Genomic DNA, 19,776 nt, shown 5'->3' with positions numbered 1-19,776 from the left:
ACTGTCTCCAGTGGAAAGTTGGTTCATTTTGAGGTGATTGTTGTGGATTAGGGCACTTGAGGTCTTCCAGAGTGGGGGATAACCCCTTTCATTCTGCTTACTTGCATTAGCATCAAAATGTCCCAAATGTCCCCAAGTGATTTACTGGATTTCTCTCCAGAAATAAACTGCAATTAGCATATGACTTGTGGTTATTCTTAACTCCAAAACAGCTGTGAATGTATGCAGCTCTACTTAAAAACAGAAAATATGACTGCAATATCGATGTTAATGTTAATAAAATTGTAGAATAGGTTAAAATTGTACAATTTCACACAAAGTGGGTTTAAAGTTGAACAAGTATATGTTGGATCATGTCAGTCTTGCTTCCCAGTCAAAAATGAACTTTCATTGATGATACTCTCGAGCCTCAAATTATTATACTACCCCTTTTATGGGGAGCAGTTTTAGTACACATCATTGTGGAAACTTATTTTATGACCTTAAATTCATTTATGAAACTCTTATCTTTAAGTGAACCCATTTTCTTGCAGTCATGGCAATATGTCCTACCCCACATTCATACAACATTTGCTTAGCCTTGAAAGTCCTTATTTTATCCATATTTGAGAAAGATGGAATTAAGCTTCTGAGCTTAAGGGATCTAAATGTCTTAAAGTATTAAATGTATCAAAGTTTCCAAACAGCAGGGAAGAGGGTTTCTGATTCAAAGCATCTGTGAATGACTTGTTTGTATTGTGTTTGTGTTTATGTGTGTGCGTGTGTGTCCATCCTTACTCTATGTTTTTTATGTTAATTATCTGTGGTTTACCTTATTGCGTTTACTTTGTTCATTCAGGACACATTTGTAAATGTGCAAAAGTTAACAAGTATGTGTTCGTGCAGTGAAGAGTTTTAATGCAGTTTTGATTCTAATAATCTAAGTCAGCTATGAAATGAAAAGTTGTTTCAGTCCTGCTGTGCGGTGCCCTGAAAATTTCTCTTCTGCATTATACTACAAATTTGTCCTTATTTGACAGCAGACAATGGGGTTTTTAAACGAGTTAAAGTGACCTCTCCAGGGTGGTTATCTTGGGGTCGTGACATGTGGAAGTTGGACACAGCTGGTGTCCACAGCCAGATGAAGGAGGTGAGGTGACAGGACAGGAACAGCCCTGCTGTCCACCTGCCGCCTTTAGAACTCACCGTGGTACCAGGGTGCTCCTGCTGAGCGGCAACCAAAGAGCTCCCCACTGATTGGCCAAGCTGTCACAAATCAGACAGCCTCTTAGTCATTAGCATATAAACAGATGAGCTGAGGGCACCCAGGCGAGGTCATTTGGGGCTTCTCTTGCAGTGCCCCTGGACTTTTATAATGACCACAGAGCACCGTTATGGAGTCCCTGAACACAGACAACAAGGTGCTTGCTCTGTCACTCATTTGTCACTACGGCCTGCAGGCTATGGTGTGTCACCAGGGAGGATGGAACAGCTCCTAGAAAGGCATAGACAGGCCCTGTGGGATCAGCTGGGAGACAGCGCCCCAGGGTTGAGACAGGGCAAAGAGTGCAACATCAGCAATATCGTCGCCATCACTTTCACCCTCATCATCGGCCATTAGCCTTATCGCCGATTTTCTTCCTCCTCAGATTCCCGTTATCATCCTTTGGCCTCGTAGATGTTGTGTGAGGATAAGGGAGGACACAACTGTGAGAGTACCATTGTTAGGTATGTAAACTGCACCTGGAGAGCACCTGGTTTCCCGACTCTCGACTTGGGAGCAACAGCTCTTCTAGAGAAGCTTTCTACATCCACAACAAAGTTTGCAGAGTATTTCTCCTCCCCCGTTCTTCATGTGTGGGCCTATACAGTGACAGATGCAGAGCACCCCACTTCATGTAAAAGTAATCTGGCAGGCTTACAGTTTAACCACTCAACTTTGGGTCCAAAGGTCAATCTGTAGGCGGTCAATGGGCAGCAGGAGGATCAATTCTTATCAGTATAAATAAGATGGGACATCATTAAAAGCTACTTTCTGTTAATGAGAAGCCCTTCCCAGGGTCCCATTGCATTTACCAATAGCTCAATAGTGAATGAACTAAGAGCTCCTATTGATTCAACACAACTGAAAAACATGAACAGCATTAGCAATTCCTGACACTGTCAGCAATGATTTTCTGTGACTGTACAAAATGTTAAAAGTTACCTTCACATAAAAGATTCACGCATTACTTCCTTGTTGTATTTAACAAAAGAAAACCATTATTGTGGTTTATTTCATGTGGCAAACTGGAAGAAATGCAAAGAAAGAGAGTAACAGCGGGAAAAAAACCCGTGTTGTGATCCAAGCCAAGACAGAACATATGTGATGCCAGAGGCAGAGTTTGAACTCTTACACAAGCGATACGTACGTATGGTACCACTTGGATTTCCTGCCTGACTGCTTTGCTGAGAGGAAATGACCACTCCATATTGACTCTATTTCCTTCCCTGTAAGAGGAGATAAACAGCCTGTGGTGCCATCATTGACACTGAGTATGTGTTTGCATGCTGATAAAGTGTGCCTGATTAAGACGATGTCAGTTGTCAAAACATTAAATCCAAGGGTTGAAAATTCTAATGCATTTTGACCCGACTCTTCTTATTTCTCTGCTTCAGTTGTCCACTTGTGCTTCATTTTTCTCGCTGACTTTGAGCAATGAGCTAATATGTGCTGTCTGATACCATCTTTTTGTCTGTCTGGATCCTAATGATTTCTTTAATTACAAGACTGGGACAGACAGCAGCCATGGAACAAAAGCCCTCAGTAAGTGCACCTCCCATGGTGCAATTAGCTCTGGATACAACATCCTGGTGTGTCCTGCAGCTCGCACCTGAGACTAACGACTCTATAATCTGTTATCAATTATCACTCCTTCAACTGTCCTTCACTCTCCCTTCCATCCTTATATTACACTGCCAAACCACCTCATCACCTGATTAACACCCCCCCTGTTTTGCCTTGGTAACATCCCCTTTTATCCCTCAATCCATCCTCCCAGTCTTACAGATTTCACAGGGCCTTGTTTACTTCCTGAGAGCAGAGTCCACCTCTGGGCTTCACAGAGAACTCTGTCAAGTGTTTCAAGTACTCTAGGGCACTGAGCTCCCTCTTCACTGATCTCCTTCTTTTGTCCATGTGAAATTAAGCCCTTTTTCTCTTTTACGTTAACCTCGCTATCTAAGACAGTGTCATGGTCGTTTGAAGACACTTGTTTTCTGTTTGATGTGGAATGTTTCTCTTGACTGCTAACCCTTCACCACAAGATTTCAGCTGGACCCTTTCAGCTGGTCCCTTAGGGAACAGTATGTGTTAACCTCTAATCATTTTCATTTTCCGAAAAAAACTTAATTGACCAAAACAGTAGAGGATTTCTCAAATGAGGGCCTCTCATTTTTAAAGTGCTTAGTGATGGTTAGACAGTATATAATCTCCCCTATGCTGAATATGCTGTATATTTATCAATAGTTAACATCAACTCTCAAAAACATACATTTTCTCAGCTAATCACTTTCTTCCCTAATCTACCGTCTTAATTCTTCCCTCTGAAATCACCTCCATCTTTCATTCCTCCATTGTAGAAGTCCCCTTCATCACCCCTCCACCAAGTGACCCCTCAAAGTTAAGGAGGAAGTTTCCAGATGGTTTAGCACTTGTCGGGGTGACTTTGGTGACCCCAGATGCTGTCCAGATGCAGGTCAACAGTGGGGTGCAGGACGCTGTCCAAGTGACTTACAGCATGCTGTAAAAAGCCACTGCGGAAAGAAAGGAGAGAGGCTAAACTCTAAACTCCACCTTGCAGAATGGCCAAATAAGCATGGAATGCCTTGAAGATTGATTTCCTAATTATTGTGTTTAGCTCTCCACTAATGTTGTGGCAGCTCATTTTTGAGAAAGTTGACACGTTAGTCTGAGGTTTGTCACCAGAGGTTCTGTTCTGGATCAGCAGAAAGCATTAAGCAGCGAGGCAAGGTTTCTAAATGTCGCTGAATTAGTGCTCCCAGCCAGTAAAGGAAAACATTGCTGCTGTTTTGGTGGCCATTTTGCTGTCTTGTGCACTTTTCCCAAATATTGTGCACCATTAATTTTATATGTAGAGTGAATTACCTTTATGCACATACTGCAGAGGAGCCCAAAGTCACTTTCATGTTTGATTAATATACTTTTTGTTTGGCCATCTATTTGACATGACTGCTAAATCTCCCAGTGAAGTACAATTAGCTTCAGCGTCGCATGGAAGGACTGATGCCCAGGGTGCAAGTGCAGAGGTGCAGAAGATATCGGCAGGCAGCGTGCGATCTCCTTTGCTTTGAAAGACTTTATGTGCTTATGTTTTTCTTTCCTAATTAACCAGGGTTGTTTCAATGGTCCCAGAGTACCTAGTGACTGGACTAATAGAAATAAAGGCTTTCTAATGGACTGAGGGCAGACCATATTATTTTGCCCTTCAAACTGGCCCCCTTGAACACCCCTCAACCAAGCCGCGGCCCATTCTTTAAACAACAGCCATAAAAGCCAATGAACCATAGGAATATGTTTGCCATATGGCCTTTGATTGTTAGGGGGAGGAATTGAAGGAGAAAGCAAGACAGCATAAAAGAGCTGTGTGTGTGTGTGTGTGTGTGTGTGTGTGTGTGTGAGTGTGTGTTGAGAGAGGGGTGTCCTCAAAATTCCCAGTGGTGCATGGGGCTGTGACAAAACTTGTGTGAGTGGTGGCAGTGTGAACATTATCCAGACATTCTGTGTGTGTGTGTGTGTGTGTGTGTGTGAGTGTGAGTGTGAGTGTGTGTGTGTGTGAGAGAGAGAGAGATTTACAGCACTGAACTGCAAGTGCAACAGTGTTTCTAAGGAAGGGTGAGGGATTTTATGCAGGTTCTGAGGGTCAGGCCAACAGGGGGTTACACAAACCAACAGCCCTGTGCAGAACCATACAGACTTTGCACACACGTTTGCATGCAGACATGTGTCTGACAGAGGCTCATCAACATGTCTTTGTGATAAACGACCCACTGTAAGACTTTTTTAAAGAAAAATTAACCCTGCGAAACAAAATCTTTAAACCTAAACCTGATAACTTTAACACACGGATATTCCGGTGATTAAACTCACACCTTGCTAGCACACGCAGGAATTAAAACTGAAAAAGAAAAGATCTCATGCAGTTTATTTACTTGAAGAGCTGAAAATGAATTGCCTGAATAATTTTTTCTCACTTTCCTCTCTGCTTCTGTAGTTTATTAGAATTGTTAAAGAAAACTCATATCACCAACATAAGGGAGAAAATCAGATCAGAGTCAAATATCATTAAAAGTGGGAACGCCTGGTTATTTATCTCTGTGCTCACTCAGATGGCGCACGGTTAGAAGATAATTAGCGTTTTCTCACTGTTTTTGCCTCACGTTCTGTTACTAGAAGCACTTTCTGAGCGCTTCTCATTGCAAGAGGAGAATATTTCACTGTGAACTGTGGTGAATAGCATCTTTACTGGGAGTGGGAAACAACGCTGTCTTGATGATGGTAGTATATAATTCAGTAGCGATAGATTTGCATTTTAATGTGATGGGGTTTTTTTTTTCTTTTGTTGAATGTGTGAAGCTTGTGTACTGTATCCATATACATTGTACTGTATGATTTCTCTTTGTTCTGTTGCCATGCGAGCGTAATGCAGCATGGCCTTTGTGGTGGATATTCATGCCACTGTGTCCTGTCTTATCTTCCCTCAGTCCTGCTCTTTTGTCCCAGGATTCCACAGCTTTCCCCGCTACACTCGCTCCTACCCGTCTGACGGTCCCCTTGCTATCAGCCCAGGCCTGCTATCTCCTGATGGGCCATGGCAGACACTCCACTGAGAGGAGATTACAGCATTCGTCTTTGTTCTACTAATCACCCTGTCTCTTTTCCATGTACATGAATGACGAGTTCAGGACATGCAAAAGCTGGGAAAGTAGCTGACTAATTAGGTTTACTAATCACAGTTTCATTAGCCTTTAGGTCAGAATCTCTGTGTTTCTAAAGACAAAGACAATTTTTTTTTCTTTTCCAGCCTTTTCTTCGTTCAGTTCAGTTAATCAAAAGGAGAGTGATATCATAATTAGGTGTTGTCTATGCGCCTTTCAGAGCTGTAAATAAATCATTTTGGTATTCATCTGAGGGTGTCCTTTAAGAGTTCTAGATCGTGCTTTGTTTGGGCTGTTGATAATGATTTGTCACTGCTCGAGCAAGAATTTGGTGCTCTCTCATGCGCTGTCCAGTGTGGCTGTTGCTGCTGTATTAAAAAAACGGATTTATCATGATATTTGCACACTTTTAAATTTTATTTTTGAGCTCGTCCTCCCAGATTATCACATTACTTTATGTTTGTAATATCAATAAAAGTTAAAGACAAGACAGCTGAAACAGCGTGGAGAGGCCACTGCACCTCTAATGAGGGTGGCTCCATCACGAGGCACTACATTATTTGTAGTGTCTCCATGCTTACTGGGTTTGAAGGCACCAAGAATTTTGCTGAACTTTGCAGACGTGGAGGCGCGCATGACATTGTGCTGGTCCATGCAGGAGGGATGCACACTGAAAGGAATTTGATCTTCTAATTCTTTGCCATCCCAGAGCTGTCTGTGACTCATATAGCTGTCTGCTCCTGCTCCAGCCGGCTGATTTAGAGCCGGTTGCCCTCAGTGATAGGCAGAGAGGTCCAATGCTGTGGCGGCTTCATGTTATTGACCATATTTCAATCTTTGCTGCATACATGTGTCTACAAACACTTCTTAGTATATTGTTGTGTGTGTGTGTGTGTGTGTGTGTGTGTGCATGTGTGTGAGGACAGTGGAATGGAGATATCATAAAGAAAGTATGAATGGGGCTGTCAAAGTGTAAAATGCAGCACAGCTCCAAATAACTTGGCTGCCCATAGGAGGCCCAGTTATTGCCTGGGGAATTTATGAGGCTTCATCTACACCATTCAGAGAGCTTTTACTGCCGTCCGTCGGACCAGTTTGAAGCTTTACTGGTCCTCAGGAGAGCTGTCTCTCTGTCTGTCTGCAGAGAGAAAAAGCTGCCTTGTTCACTCTGCTCATGCCAGGCCTCAACCTTTTTGGCTGCTCTATTTGTCTACATCAGCTTGCAATTTTGCAGCCATCTCTGTGTGCCTTCGTCTATGTGTGTGGTGTGAGTATTAATTGCTATAATTACAATGGCACATTGCTTGTCTCATTTGCTCCATATAGAACTGAGAGATTCCCGTCGCTCCCCTCTCAAAGCAGGCTGCACTGAAATGAAAGTCCAGTGCAGGCACATGCTTTGACTGTCTTGTGTGACATGTGGACATATGGACATTTATGCTGTGACGCATTAGATCCATATTGCTTGGATTGGCTTTTAAAGGCTTTTCAACTTAAAAAATCTTTTAAGAAATCCTCCAGTTTCAAATATTTGACTTCCTTGTAAATGTAAGTGTTACAAGCGCCGCTTAGGTTTCATGAGGCAGAGATTGAGCCGTTTTGTTGGCTATCATATGTTCACTGATGTTCCCCAGCTGCTAAAGGTGCATTCACTGATGTTTATGTCATCACCCAGCCATACTCAAAGACTGAAGGGCACAGTTCCAAATAACTGCCCTAAATCCACCACAGTCCATCTGATTGTGCCACATCCAGTGCACTGGCTTGTCTTCTCTGTTATCATGGCTGATAAAGTGATTAGGGCCTCTGTGTCAGTGCATGCTGGTGGAAGTGATTTTGATGTATGGCAGAAGCTGAAGTTGATTTAGTCCTTGACTACATTAGTTGTCAACCTTTGCTTTATGTCCTGAGCAAGATGGACGGCCACAGGGTCACGGGTCAGCTGTGTGTGGTGATGACCTTGGCCCAGTCTTGACCTTGGGAATGGGTTGGTATGGTGGGTATTAGAAAATGTTGGCTGTGTAGCTTTAATAACGTCCTTCTGTTTTACATGACAAATGAATGGTTGTGTCAAGACAAAAACCAAAAAGAGCCATACTGAGAGCCATACCACACTTTGACCCCTTCAAACAGCGCTCCAGGGAAAGTTAGGTCCTGAATCTGCTCTTGGGGTTACAGCTTGGCCCCCAGTGGCCAGGGATCATGTTCCTAACTAACCTCTAGGCATCCTCTGGGATTTATGGACCTACTGAGCCAGAAGCACACCTTGAATCAGTGTCAGCTTTGATGGGGCATAGGCAAGTATTGTGCAGGGGAGGGACTGAATGTATGTGTGTGTCTGCACATGTGATGCATATGCACGCATGCTTGCGTGTGAACATGCCAGTGTGTTTATGCCGGTGCTGAAGTGTAAGAGGTCAGATCTCCGTGTGATCTGACTGGCTAATCTAAATCTAATCTTAGCCAGCTGCATGTCCTCATTCCCTTCAGCCCCATCTCCCGCTTTCTTCCCCAGCTGAGGGAGAAAATTATTAAAACTACAAATTACCAAGACTCAGAGGTTCTTCCACTGGTGGTGATAGCAAGCAGATGGCAGCAAGACTAGGAGAGACCTGGCCCTCCTCCCCAACCTCAGCCCCTTACATAAAGCACCATTTGCATTTCATGAGCCTTAATTGCTTCTGTTGCCCTCCTCCCCACCGGCTCTGCGATTTTGTGCCTGTCACTGTGCAACCCTGCACCCTTGAAGGAGCTGTGATAGATTAAGGTGGACCTTCTGTTTGCATCCCCCTCATTGTGTTCCAGAAATTAGAAAATATTATCTCCCAGTAGGCTCGAAGGGGGTGCAGGAGGTGATGGTGAGACTGGATTGGATAGGACAAGACACAGGGATTTTTTAGGCATTAATGACAAAAGTGAATGTTTTAAAAGCTTGTCTTTGACCCCGTGATAGCAAAGCAATGATGTGTGGAACCCCCAGACGCCTATTAAGCACTAAGGTAATAATGCGAATCAGTCAATACTTGAAAGACCCAATGCACTACTGTGGTGTTTTCTTCTTTTTAAGTCACCCTTTTGCTTTTATTATTTTTACACATGGACCAGTGAAGAGTTAAGCTTATCAAATACTGCTTGATAAAAGAGTGTTTAACAAAATGGCTCTGTCATCATCACTGTAGTTAATGCGACAGGGACTGGACGCTTCTTTCCAGACTGGTGTTCGTTCAGGGTGACTTGATGTATATGTCTGGTGCCTGTCTGCTTTGCCCTGCCACACACATTTGTAGTCATTGTGTTTGTGTCTGTTTGGAGGTTCTGTCAGTTTAAACGTGTCCAAATTTTAAAGAACAGGTGACGACTTCAGAGAGATGGGAGCAAATTTTGCAGTCAGTCCTTGTCGGTTAGTCCTGCCAGAGAGGAAGAACCCTGCTCTCATGCATTTCAGTTGTTTTTCTCGAGTAGCTTTTATGCCTTCATGTTGGCGATACCCCTGGCTGGAGGCATTATGTTTTCAGGTCATCTTTTGGCACACATACAGCTGTTCTTCCATCCATCCCATTGTAGTGAATGTAATACCTCGGCAACACCCTGCTGGAATTCAGATTCATCCACTTAAACACAAGGATGAAGAGATGCAGATGCAGACAGGTGAACAATTTAAGGAAAATTCTGAATAAATGAGCAAAGAAACTGACAGGTCAAAGTAAAAAATATGAACTGACTGACCCATCATTTACTTGAATCCAGGCCCCAGGGATGTTTGTCTGAATTTATCAAATAATCTATCAAATTTGAAAGAGACTTTTGTCTTCTGCCTTTCGCTCTAATGATATTTTGAGCCATTAAGGCCTTTATAATGGCGTTGGAGGAGGAGCATTCATTAGACTGACTGAAGGGTAATAGAGAGTAGAAAAGTAAGAGAAATCACTGCTTTCTATCACATGCTTGCATGCTAATACAGGAGGGTGTCCACCCACACAAACAAGCTGAGTTCTAGACAAAGCTTAATGATCATATATAGAACTAATGAGGTTTAACACATTTTAATAAGACTAAATATCTGCCAGGCCCAAGAGACCCAGAGCCTTCTCACTTCCGTCAGATATATGACACACTCATATACATTAGATAATAGCTTTGCAGTGCAGTGCTTATATACCACCACATGGTGGCAGTGTTTGCTCACCTTGAGGGATAAATGACTTTTGTTGCTGTTACCGCATACATCCACCAGATGGTGGTGTTGTACAGACTATGATAAACTGCGGGTCAAACTCAATAGAGTGTTGATTTTACGCGTGGAATTATACTGATCTATTCCAACATAAATAAATAAATGAATAAAAGAAAAAGGAAAAACTACAGATTTTCTCAGTCACTCAAAACCAAATGAACAAACTCAGGCAGACCAGAATGCCCTGTCCCCATTTCACCCAGTGATAGTATGTCAGAGGGGGAGGCAGTAGGAGGCACTGACCTCTCAAGCCTGCAACAAGAATCCTCCTTCCCAGGGTACTCTTTCATTGCTGGAGATTTAGATGCCTTTCATCAGCTGGGAAGTGCAGGAGTGCTGGTTATTGACTGTGGACTATGTGTAACGTTACTGAAAGACACAACAAGCTCCATGTTGGTGGTAAGAAACATCCTTTAATGATTAAACTGGTAAAATCAAGAGCATTTGGAAGTTTAGATGTAAACATGGCAATGGACAATTTGAACTCATTTTACACAAAATAACAGGGCAGTTGTCATTAGAGGCAACCTCTTCTAACTGAACCCAGTAATGAGTTGCTTAAAAACCACAGCACGCTAGCCAGTTAAAGCTCTGAATTAAACACTTTAATTCACCACAACATAGCTCCCTTTTGGAAGGCTACAGGATCTCACAGGAGATGTCAAGCGGAGGTCAGACCCTCGCAGTGTGTTCAAGGCACGTCCAAGTCCTTTTATTTCTGATGCTAGGAGAGACACTGTTGACACCGAAACACTAGCCGCATGTTTTGAATAACTGCCATTGGGTGCAAGCCACTGTGCCTTTGGCCCAGTGTGTGTAACACAAGTCACGTACAGCATTTGCAACTACATGCACAAGGCAGCTTATTTGATCTGTCGGTGTATGATCGTATACTGTAAGGTAGGCTTGCTTGGCTTGACTGTACACAAGAATTTTTAGGCAGCACACTGCATATCATATGCTGACATCTTTGATTCATCTCATAGGATACGAACATGCAGTCAGTCATAACAGATTTGTCACCACAAACGGTACAGAATTTGCTTTCCCTTTTACTGGCAGTTTTTTCACATGATGCTTCTGCAGCACAGGTATGCGTAGCATAGCAGCCTAGAAAATGACTCGAAAGTCTGCATTATGCACTTTGTAGCTCCTCATGCATCAAGTGTTAGCATGAATCCAGTCCCTTGTAACAGTGGAATACACAGTGTTAGATCATGTGAGAGTAGTTTTTATTGAGTAAGTGAGTGTTTTTGGCTAGATTGTCATCAACATCCGTTATGCACAACATATAAACAGTGTTTTATACAGTAGAAGAAGAAAACATATAGACATCAGTGGACAGAGACCGCAGCATGTCAAACTTCAAGTATGTGACAGACATTTGTATCATCACTGCAAACCTCTCTGTCCTTTTTTTCACATGTAGAGTTAATACTAAATATTTTTTCCTATCATCTGGTATTTGCTTATATGGCTTTGACTAGGTGGCATTTGCTTCTAGTAATGTTAAATGTATACTTTTTCTCATAGGCTATAATGCCCCACGGTGTTGTTTAATTTTTATGATACTCTACTAAAAAGGTGTTTTGGCTTTTTGATACGTTAACAACCATACGTATGAGATGAACACAAACGGGGAAGGTGAAGCCAAATAGAGCCAAAATGAAGCTTATAATAGTAAGTAATTTCACCGTGATCCAAGTCTTGACAAAGTCTGAAGGAGTAATACTGACATTGCAAATGACTTTTGACTTCATCACTACACCACGCCAAACTCAATTGTTATTCTTATTTTTTTTAACAGTAGCTGATGAAGCAAAAAAATCAGACACCCGCAATGTGAAATCGGCTGTGTTCCCTAAAGAAGCAGTCAGGCACCGTGTGGACAGGTGTGCCTCTGTCTGATTCTCACTTTAGTTCACGGTGAGCTGTTTGACCCCCAACAATAACAAAGTAACTCTGTTGTAAATGATTGCTATCAGTAATAGGAATGATAAATACATAGCACCATTTTTTGTTGAAAATAAGAAATAGAAAAATACCGAAAATAAAAACACTGAAACTTGCAAATTCACAAATAGCAAAAGGATCGAATCTGTATTTCATGGCTATGCAAGGTCCATGGATGTTACCACTCTTTTTGCAAATAAGCCCATCAAAAAAAAAAAAAAAAAAAAAAAAGAAGTAAAACCATCCTCTTCTTCTTCTAACCCTTCTATTTCTATACATGCACATTGGTTAATATATTTCCAGAAACTTTTTTTCTTTTTTACTCTTTGGCAATTACCAAAACAAAAAAGGCAACAAAACAAGAAAACACAACAAAATAGCATCTAATTATTTCATCATTACAAACAAATACGAGGCACTTAATCAGCTAAAACAAAGCTCATCCGAGTATCTGTTGACAGAGCAACACAAAAACTATGTACATATATGTAAAAAGTGTTATAAATAGGTTTTAAACCATAGATACTATATACATCTTTTAACTGAGACAGTATTGGTTGTTTTTGTGTTGGTTTAAATGTTGATTTTTGGTATTACCCCCTCCCCCTCGCTGTGATTTGGATGTATTGGCCTGGTGGCTCCATTTGCCGTTGGTACTAAGGCATCAGAGCATATACGTCGGGGGGGGGGACTGATGCACTTGCAGTTGGGCGGGGGGTTACTGGGAACACTGGGATGGAGTGATGGCTCATTCTCGCTTTCTCAAGATGACATAGATGAGTCCGCTGATCAGCGCCAAGGGGAAGGCAACCCACGCCAGGATGTAGGAGTAGCCAAAGGAGTCTGACTCCGGCACCCACTGCGGACTCATCACCGTGTAGATGATGGCTCCACTCATCACAAACAAACCTGCGGGGAGGAAGAAGTGAGCTCTGGATAATGCTTGGTCGATTATAAGATCAGATTTCTCTGCATTACTGCACACTCTGGGCTGAACCATGTCTGATAGTGGAGTTGGGCAGGTCAGGGTTTCCCAGAAGGCATCCCTCCACATCATGCTTATTGAACTCCAATTCAACCTCTGAAATCCTTTCACTCTCTGCCCACCTCCCTGGTCTGCTATGGCATGATCTGTTTGTCAGACCCCCATGCTGCCAGCCTTCCTGACATTTCAACTTGTGCAGCTGGCAGTGTGCCCAGAGCCTGTTTGGCTGAGTGGGCATCTGGGTGCCAGGCAATGTGCTGGCACGGTACAGCAAGTGAACCTGGGATGTTGGAAAGGGCTGCCAAGAGAGGACACAATGGACTGGCATTGGAGCGTCTCTCTGGCTAAAAGGGCATGAAGTACAATAGACAAGTGGAGCATTAAACCATTATTAACTGGCTCAGACTCTCTTAATTTAATTCCCTGCCACAGAAGATGCAGTGTGAGCATCTGCTCCCGGTTTGTTTGGTGTGTTGTCAGACTACTCAGGTGTTACTGTTCTAACTGAGCAAATCAGTAAAGTGCTAAGAGGATTAGTCATTTGGTTGATTATAAAGCAAAAATGCTGAAAATTATAAAGGTTTGCTGTTTTTATCTGAGTTATGTAATATTCAGTTGAATGCCTTTGGTTTAACAGGCCAGGCAATGTGAAAATGTCACCTGGCAATCTGGGATGTGGTCATTTTGCACCACTTTCTGATCTTCAGTAGACTGTATGATCACATGATTAGGAAAACCAATTACACGCCCTTTGTATATTTTGTGTTGATACTAGCCACAAATATATCAGTCTGATCTATCTGATCTCTGCTGATTTGTTGATAGATTTGTGAGGAAGTGTCTCGGGTGGGACTGAACTTACTGGCAAGGATCTGGAAGGTTCCGGTGAGGAAGAAGCGTCCACCCTTCTGCAAAGTGAAGAGCTGGCAGAAGAAGAGGAAGAGAGACAGGCAGCTGAAGATGATGGATAGAATCATGAGAGCCTGGACCGCCTGAATCCACTCTGCAAGGGAGAGGAGGCAGAAGAAGGAGAGTGTTGTCAGTATCTGACACGGTCGTCATTATCCAAAGCGTCATTTTTATACAACACTGATTTTATGAGCACATTAGAAGGGAATGGTAAGTGGAGACAAATGTAAAAACAAATGCTCAAGTGTGCTTGGACCGGCCTCGTCTCTGCTGAATGAAAGCATGCTCTCAAAGACAAAGTAATGAAGAAGCCCTGGCTATGTTTACTTCAGGGAATGTGTAATGGATCCATAACAACAAAACCTTGGTATCTTGTTCCTAAAAGCTCTGTGTGCCTCGCACACCAGAGCCTATGACTAAATGTACCACATCAATCGTTACCGCTGGTCCTCCAAGGCCGGGCTACTAGAAGCCCTTTACCCATTAGACACCTGTATTGACAGGAAGGACCGTCTATATCTGTTCTCTCTATCTGTGTGTCTGTTCTTCATTTGTGCCATCATGCAAGGAATCTCAGGATTTCCAAGCAGGCTCTATTTCTTGTCTGAGAGTTATTCACGCTGCCTTCCTGGCCTCTCAGGTTTCCTAAGAACACACTTTGTCCCTCTGTGTGTCTGTCCAACTCTTCTTTTTAGTCGCCGTGTTTTGTTGCCATCCCTGCCACAAAATGCTGCCGTGCCACAAGCTGCTTGACCACGGATGACTCTGTGCACTGGCAGCCAAGTCTAGCCATCTGCATCTGTCCCATCCTAGTATCAGCAAATATTCCAGACGAGTCTATAAAAAGTGGGATTTCAATTTGGCTCTGTTTGCATGCACGCCACTGCCAACATGTCTCCTTCGGCGTTCACATCTGTGGTTTATTAGTTCCTTTGCATTATGTAAATCAAGGGTATGTTGTGGTTTAATGGAAATAAACATGGAAATAAAAGCATGTTGCATAATTTATTACCACTTATACAACAAAAGTGAGAGTTATGAGACCGCTTACTTTGTGCGATGTTGTGACCACATTTTTAACACTGTAGGCTAAAATAAAAACACTTCATAGCCCCATAACTTATTCTATCTGGAGAAGAATTGCTGCAGTTTTCTAGGAGCAACGCTGAAATATCTCTGTTATTTAAAGGCAAACAGTATCTTGAACGATTGCACAGGGTTAGCAGCCTGGAGTCAGGTTACATACGATAGCAGCGCTACAGTATATCCTGGTGATCGTTTGCTCGGGGGGTGAGATATGGGAGGAAACATGACACGCTCCAAATCTACATCCATAAAATGCAGCCAGCACAATTCGGCACCAGAGCAACAATTAGATTCCACTATACTCATCCTGCTCTCGGATGTTGTATAACTGTGAATAGTGCTCACCCCTAAATAGCAGCAATACATCACTGCTTTCTGATAAACACACATCTTGTCCCCCTTTCCTCACTCGTAAGAAACGGTGACCTGGGACACTTCCTAGCATGAGGTGTGGCTCGGGGCTCAGAATATCACTGATAAGGAAGTTTGACTCATATTAAAAAATGTTCATGAATGCTGCAGTTTATGGCTGTGGCACTACAATGCAGAGACACGCTAGCGTTTCTCTGTAATTCCAAACAGGAAAATAACTGTTGATGTTTTGCTGCCTCTCTGCCTTCTATTCTGAGGCCCTACATCCCAGTGGGCTGAACTGTGGTGCACAACAAAAATATAACCGCTGCACTATTTACCTCACAATGTTTATGTATTGCGGGCCTGTGTTGGGGCAGAGGACATTCTTTCTCAAAAGCTAATTTTAGAGTGAGTAAATTCTGTGAAGTAATTTTCCTTGGCTGTGAGGATGTGATGTTTGACTCAAGCTCGGCATGTGATAACTGTGACACGAGTATCCCTCGCTCGGGCGTCATCAAAATGAAATGCGGCAAATATTTTTGGCAACCAGGGCATTGGCATGTCGGGGGTGACCTACAAGTTTCAGAAATGCCCTAAAAATAACAAAGACAACCACGATTTTGATTCAGTTCAGAAGGAACTTGATTGGTCAGCAAAGCTTCAATAACCCCCTTTGAATGGAGGCCTGGCCCCCCATGTGAGAACGGACCACTATCTTCCATCTCCCAAAGCCAAAGTACAGACCGGGGCACATGCGCCTTCTTAAATAAACACTGTGCGTCAGTGCACTAATGAAAGCAAGTCAAACAAACTGGCTGCGCCATCAAGCTACCTGGCAGAGTGTGCAGGCGCTGCAGCCCTGACAAAACACACACTGGCTGATCACGGCTCATTCTAGACAAATGACATCACCCCGCTGCAGCCAGCAGCTTCTGCACCACTGTGACGGCACATTTAGTGGCAAAAACATGCAGCCCACATGAACTTGTTGCCTATTCATTCATTTTAGGGCAACGTGAATGTTATTAGTCAGGGGTCTTCAGAAACAGTGGAATCTGTTTATCCATACTCCTGAAGGATCTAATTCAAAAACGTGGTGGTGGCTGACTCTACCTAAATAAATCTCCAAATGCTGCAGCTGCTGTCTTAAATTGTCTCAATGATCCCTGCAAACTAACACTGGACACTATGATCTGACTCTGGGCGTGACCCCCCATCAGCATGCTATGTTCTGCATGAGGTAGTCCAAGGTCTCCCTGCTTTCAAACACTGTCACACACACATAGATGTAAAACTTTAAATACTCTCTGCAGCCCCGCCTTGATCGTCCACAACTCCTAAACTCCTGTCACTATGGGCTCGGGACATGAGACCTGAATATGGACATCACACCATGACTATTTATACGGCGGCAGCCTATCAGCTAGCACTTCAAAACAGCACTGCCACATTCTCTGCCCTAGATGGCACCAGAGTCCCAGAGGAGCCGTGACACACCCTCATCATCAGCATAGTATAAATGATTGGTTTCAGCAAGTCGTTTTCTAATGTTCAGGCACCTCCATTAATGTTAAAGTGGATGCTATCAAGCTTCACGTTTTGGGACCGTTTTGCCCAAAGCGAACCTGAAAAGTCACTGAGAATGTATCACAGCTTCATGGCACGATAGCCATGATAAAAACTGTCCAGCCATTTTAGTGGAAATAATCCTGCACAGTAAATAAAGCTGTCTTAAAGCAAACAGGTGTCTGACCTCCAGTTGATGCTGGGTCACAGTAGTATCCTCCACTGGTAGTAGAGCAGTTTCTCCAGAGGTCTGAGGTGCTAGTTTCACCTGTCGTCCATACCTGGTGTCAGCAACATACAACTTGGTCAGTGATGTGTGAAAGGAAGCACCAAATGGAGCAGAAAAAGAGACGACTACCCCTAAGAGACAACTGTTAAGTCTTTAATCAGAAGTCTGTCTCAGATCATTATCTTCCCCGCTGCAGTAGCAAAGCCTGTAGCTGCAGCGGTCAGTGTTTAGTTGACTTCTATTTAATCTTGCATCTCAGCAAAGAAAGAAAAAGGACAGTTTTACTCACGCTGACTATTGTTGACACAAACAGGAGAACCAGAGCAGCAACGTGCAGGAGGATGATTCCCAGTAGTAGGAGCAGCATCTTTTCAGATGATCTGGACAGTAATGAGAAGAGCACAGAGTCCCTGTCAGACTGTGAGTGTGTGTGTGTGGATGTGAGGCTGGTGGGACATGGGTGTGTCGCTGCAGCACGTCCACGGCGGACACCCTTTAGAGAAACTTCATCTGGCCGTGACTGTCAGATGGCGAGCGTGCACATTAACACGACTAACATCAGAATCATCAGAAGAGGAAGGTCCTTGTTAACATGTTCAAAACGGGCTTGAGGCGCAGTTCAGTCACATTTAACAGCAAGTTTGGCGATGGGATTAAACTTAACATCTGTTTGTTTTTGTTTTTTTTGTTTCCTCAAACAAAATTTTGTCAAACATTTCAGGGAATCAAACTCAAACATTTCCCTGAAAGCTTGGCTCTTTTCAAACTGCGTCCTTTCAGTCTCCTTTTAAATGACCGGTTTGACTACAGACCGCCGATCTATTTAAAAGTATTACATTAAAATAATAATAATAATAATCATAAATAATTTCATAGCGACCAAATAAGCTTAATGACAGGCTTTTTGCGATGTCATCTCAGTCGTCAGTCTGTGCGCGCAACGGAGCAGCCGTTATCCCAGCTAAAAGCGTGTTTCCTTCTTTAATCCGCCAGGACATGACAGACTCTGAGCGCAGCTGCGTATAAGGAAGTTTAGAAGAGACCAGAGTCCACTTACTTAAAGCGAGGAGCTCGTATTTCCACAAAATAGGAGGTTTGGGCTCGCAAGAAGCAAAGGCAAGTTTTCTCTAAAAGAGTCCCAACAGCGGTAGTCCGTCGGTCCTGTAAGGCGCTCTCAGACTAGATTGATGCCAGGGCTGACGTGCTGTTATAAAGTGTCTCATTATGGAAGAACAACGCCCTGCGTGCGTCGCTACGTCATGGAGTGACCCTCTGGTCCACAGCCAAGATTCCCAATATAGACGCTCCATGCGTAATAGCGCATGGGTTGCCTTGGTTACTACCTAACTATAGTGTGTGTAGTGACATGATCATTGTTTGGCTGTCTTGGTAACTAAAAGTAGTTATCTACTTTCGAGGACTTTCCTCTCTCAGACGCAGCGTTTTCTGCTGTTATTACAAATTACACTGCAGTTTACACTGCACAGCATTTGCGCGCGAGTTTTGGAAGAAATATTGCGTTTTAAATAATGTTTTTGATAGATGTCATAGAGATTTCATTAAATAAGAGCGTATTTGGGTGGAATGTTGGAATGTGGATTACATAGCTGTTCAGGTAGTTTGATTTATATATACGTGTGACGTGATTATGTTCCACATCTTCTCAGCTTCTTCTCTCTTTGGTTATATTAAACAAATGTACCGTTTTAGCCAAACCAATTAGCTCTGACTTTCGTGTATCTGTAATACAGTAGAGTAAGATATTTTGGACTTTTTCCAAAGCGCAATAATTCCCCGTTAATTCCGCTTTTCGCTATCTTGGCAATTAGGAATACAAAAATAGTTGCAAAGTGGCTCCTGTCGCGAGCCGTGTGACTCACAGTATGTGTCAAAGTGTGGGTATGCCCTGTGCGCCACCAGTGAGAGATAGCATCGGGGCTTCTCCTCTGTTTGACATGAATCATTTCCAGTGGGAGTGAGAAGGCGTTCCACTCTGAACAGGCAGCACAGCCCCTGTTGTTAACCAAGGTTAGTCTTACTACTATGGATGTTGCAATGAATGGAATTCCAGGACTTGTATACAGAGGGTATAGGGAGCGGTCACAGCTGTAAATGTTTCAAAGTATGAGGAGGATTTCTTGTCTCTGCCTGACTCTGGATCAGTTAAGGTCAAGATTAACCAAAGTGCTGTCAGTGATAATTTAACTGAAGCAGATTGTTGGACTGATTCTGTCTTTAGCCCTACATGCTACAAGCATCTTTTCCAAATATAGTATAATCTTTCTAAGTTCTCAATAACACCAGACATGTTCGTAATCATCAAACCCGTACTCTTTCATTTCTGTCAAAACTGATTCCACACCCTGCACTACTTGACTTCCTCAGTGGACGGCATCTTATAAAACGTGGACTTTCTCTGCATTAGCAGCTGACAGAGAAGCTCAGGAGCTATCCAGCCTCAGATAACCCCTGTCAGCATCCACTCTCTATTCTTCGCCACTTAGCTCACACTTCCTGGATGCCTCTGCATGTGTTTGTCACACT

The 19,776-nt window shown here is 43.1% G+C and overlaps 1 protein-coding gene and 1 long non-coding RNA gene across 5 annotated transcripts in view; one reads left to right on the top strand and one right to left on the bottom strand.

The window, feature by feature from the left end:
• The window catches only part of LOC124052341, a 104,809-nt gene extending 89,846 nt beyond the window's left edge, over window positions 1–14,963 (top strand). For all 4 annotated transcript variants that reach the window (XR_006841986.1, XR_006841987.1, XR_006841989.1 and 1 more), the window contains one exon: window positions 13,914–14,963. This is a non-coding gene — a long non-coding RNA (uncharacterized LOC124052341). The remainder of the gene's footprint in view (window positions 1–13,913) is intronic.
• On the bottom strand, window positions 10,544–18,452 carry pmp22b (peripheral myelin protein 22b). Its single transcript, XM_046376477.1, has 5 exons — window positions 18,290–18,452; window positions 17,522–17,612; window positions 17,191–17,284; window positions 13,951–14,091; window positions 10,544–13,012 (listed from the first exon to the last, which is right to left on the bottom strand). Exons 2-5 carry the CDS (start codon window positions 17,597–17,599, stop codon window positions 12,852–12,854), a joined length of 474 nt encoding a protein of 157 aa, XP_046232433.1. The 5' UTR covers window positions 17,600–17,612; window positions 18,290–18,452; the 3' UTR covers window positions 10,544–12,851.
• Window positions 18,453–19,776: the final 1,324 nt, after the last annotated feature.

Source organism: Scatophagus argus, chromosome 21, assembly GCF_020382885.2.
Source record: "Scatophagus argus isolate fScaArg1 chromosome 21, fScaArg1.pri, whole genome shotgun sequence".
In the NCBI taxonomy this organism is placed as follows: domain Eukaryota; kingdom Metazoa; phylum Chordata; class Actinopteri; family Scatophagidae; genus Scatophagus; species Scatophagus argus.
Note: the sequence above shows the minus strand (reverse complement) of the source record. Positions and strands in the feature narration are given on the sequence as shown.

Bases quoted from the DNA above. Each gene is read 5' to 3' on its own strand.
- pmp22b (XM_046376477.1), bottom strand. From the start codon at position 17,599: ATGCTGCTCCTACTACTGGGAATCATCCTCCTGCACGTTGCTGCTCTG. The intron at 17,285-17,521 runs GTGAGTAAAACT...TGCTGACACCAG, and splicing joins TTGTGTCAACAATAGTCAGC to GTATGGACGACAGGTGAAAC. The intron at 14,092-17,190 runs GTCAGACACCTG...TCTCCCTTGCAG, and splicing joins TGACCCAGCATCAACTGGAG to AGTGGATTCAGGCGGTCCAG.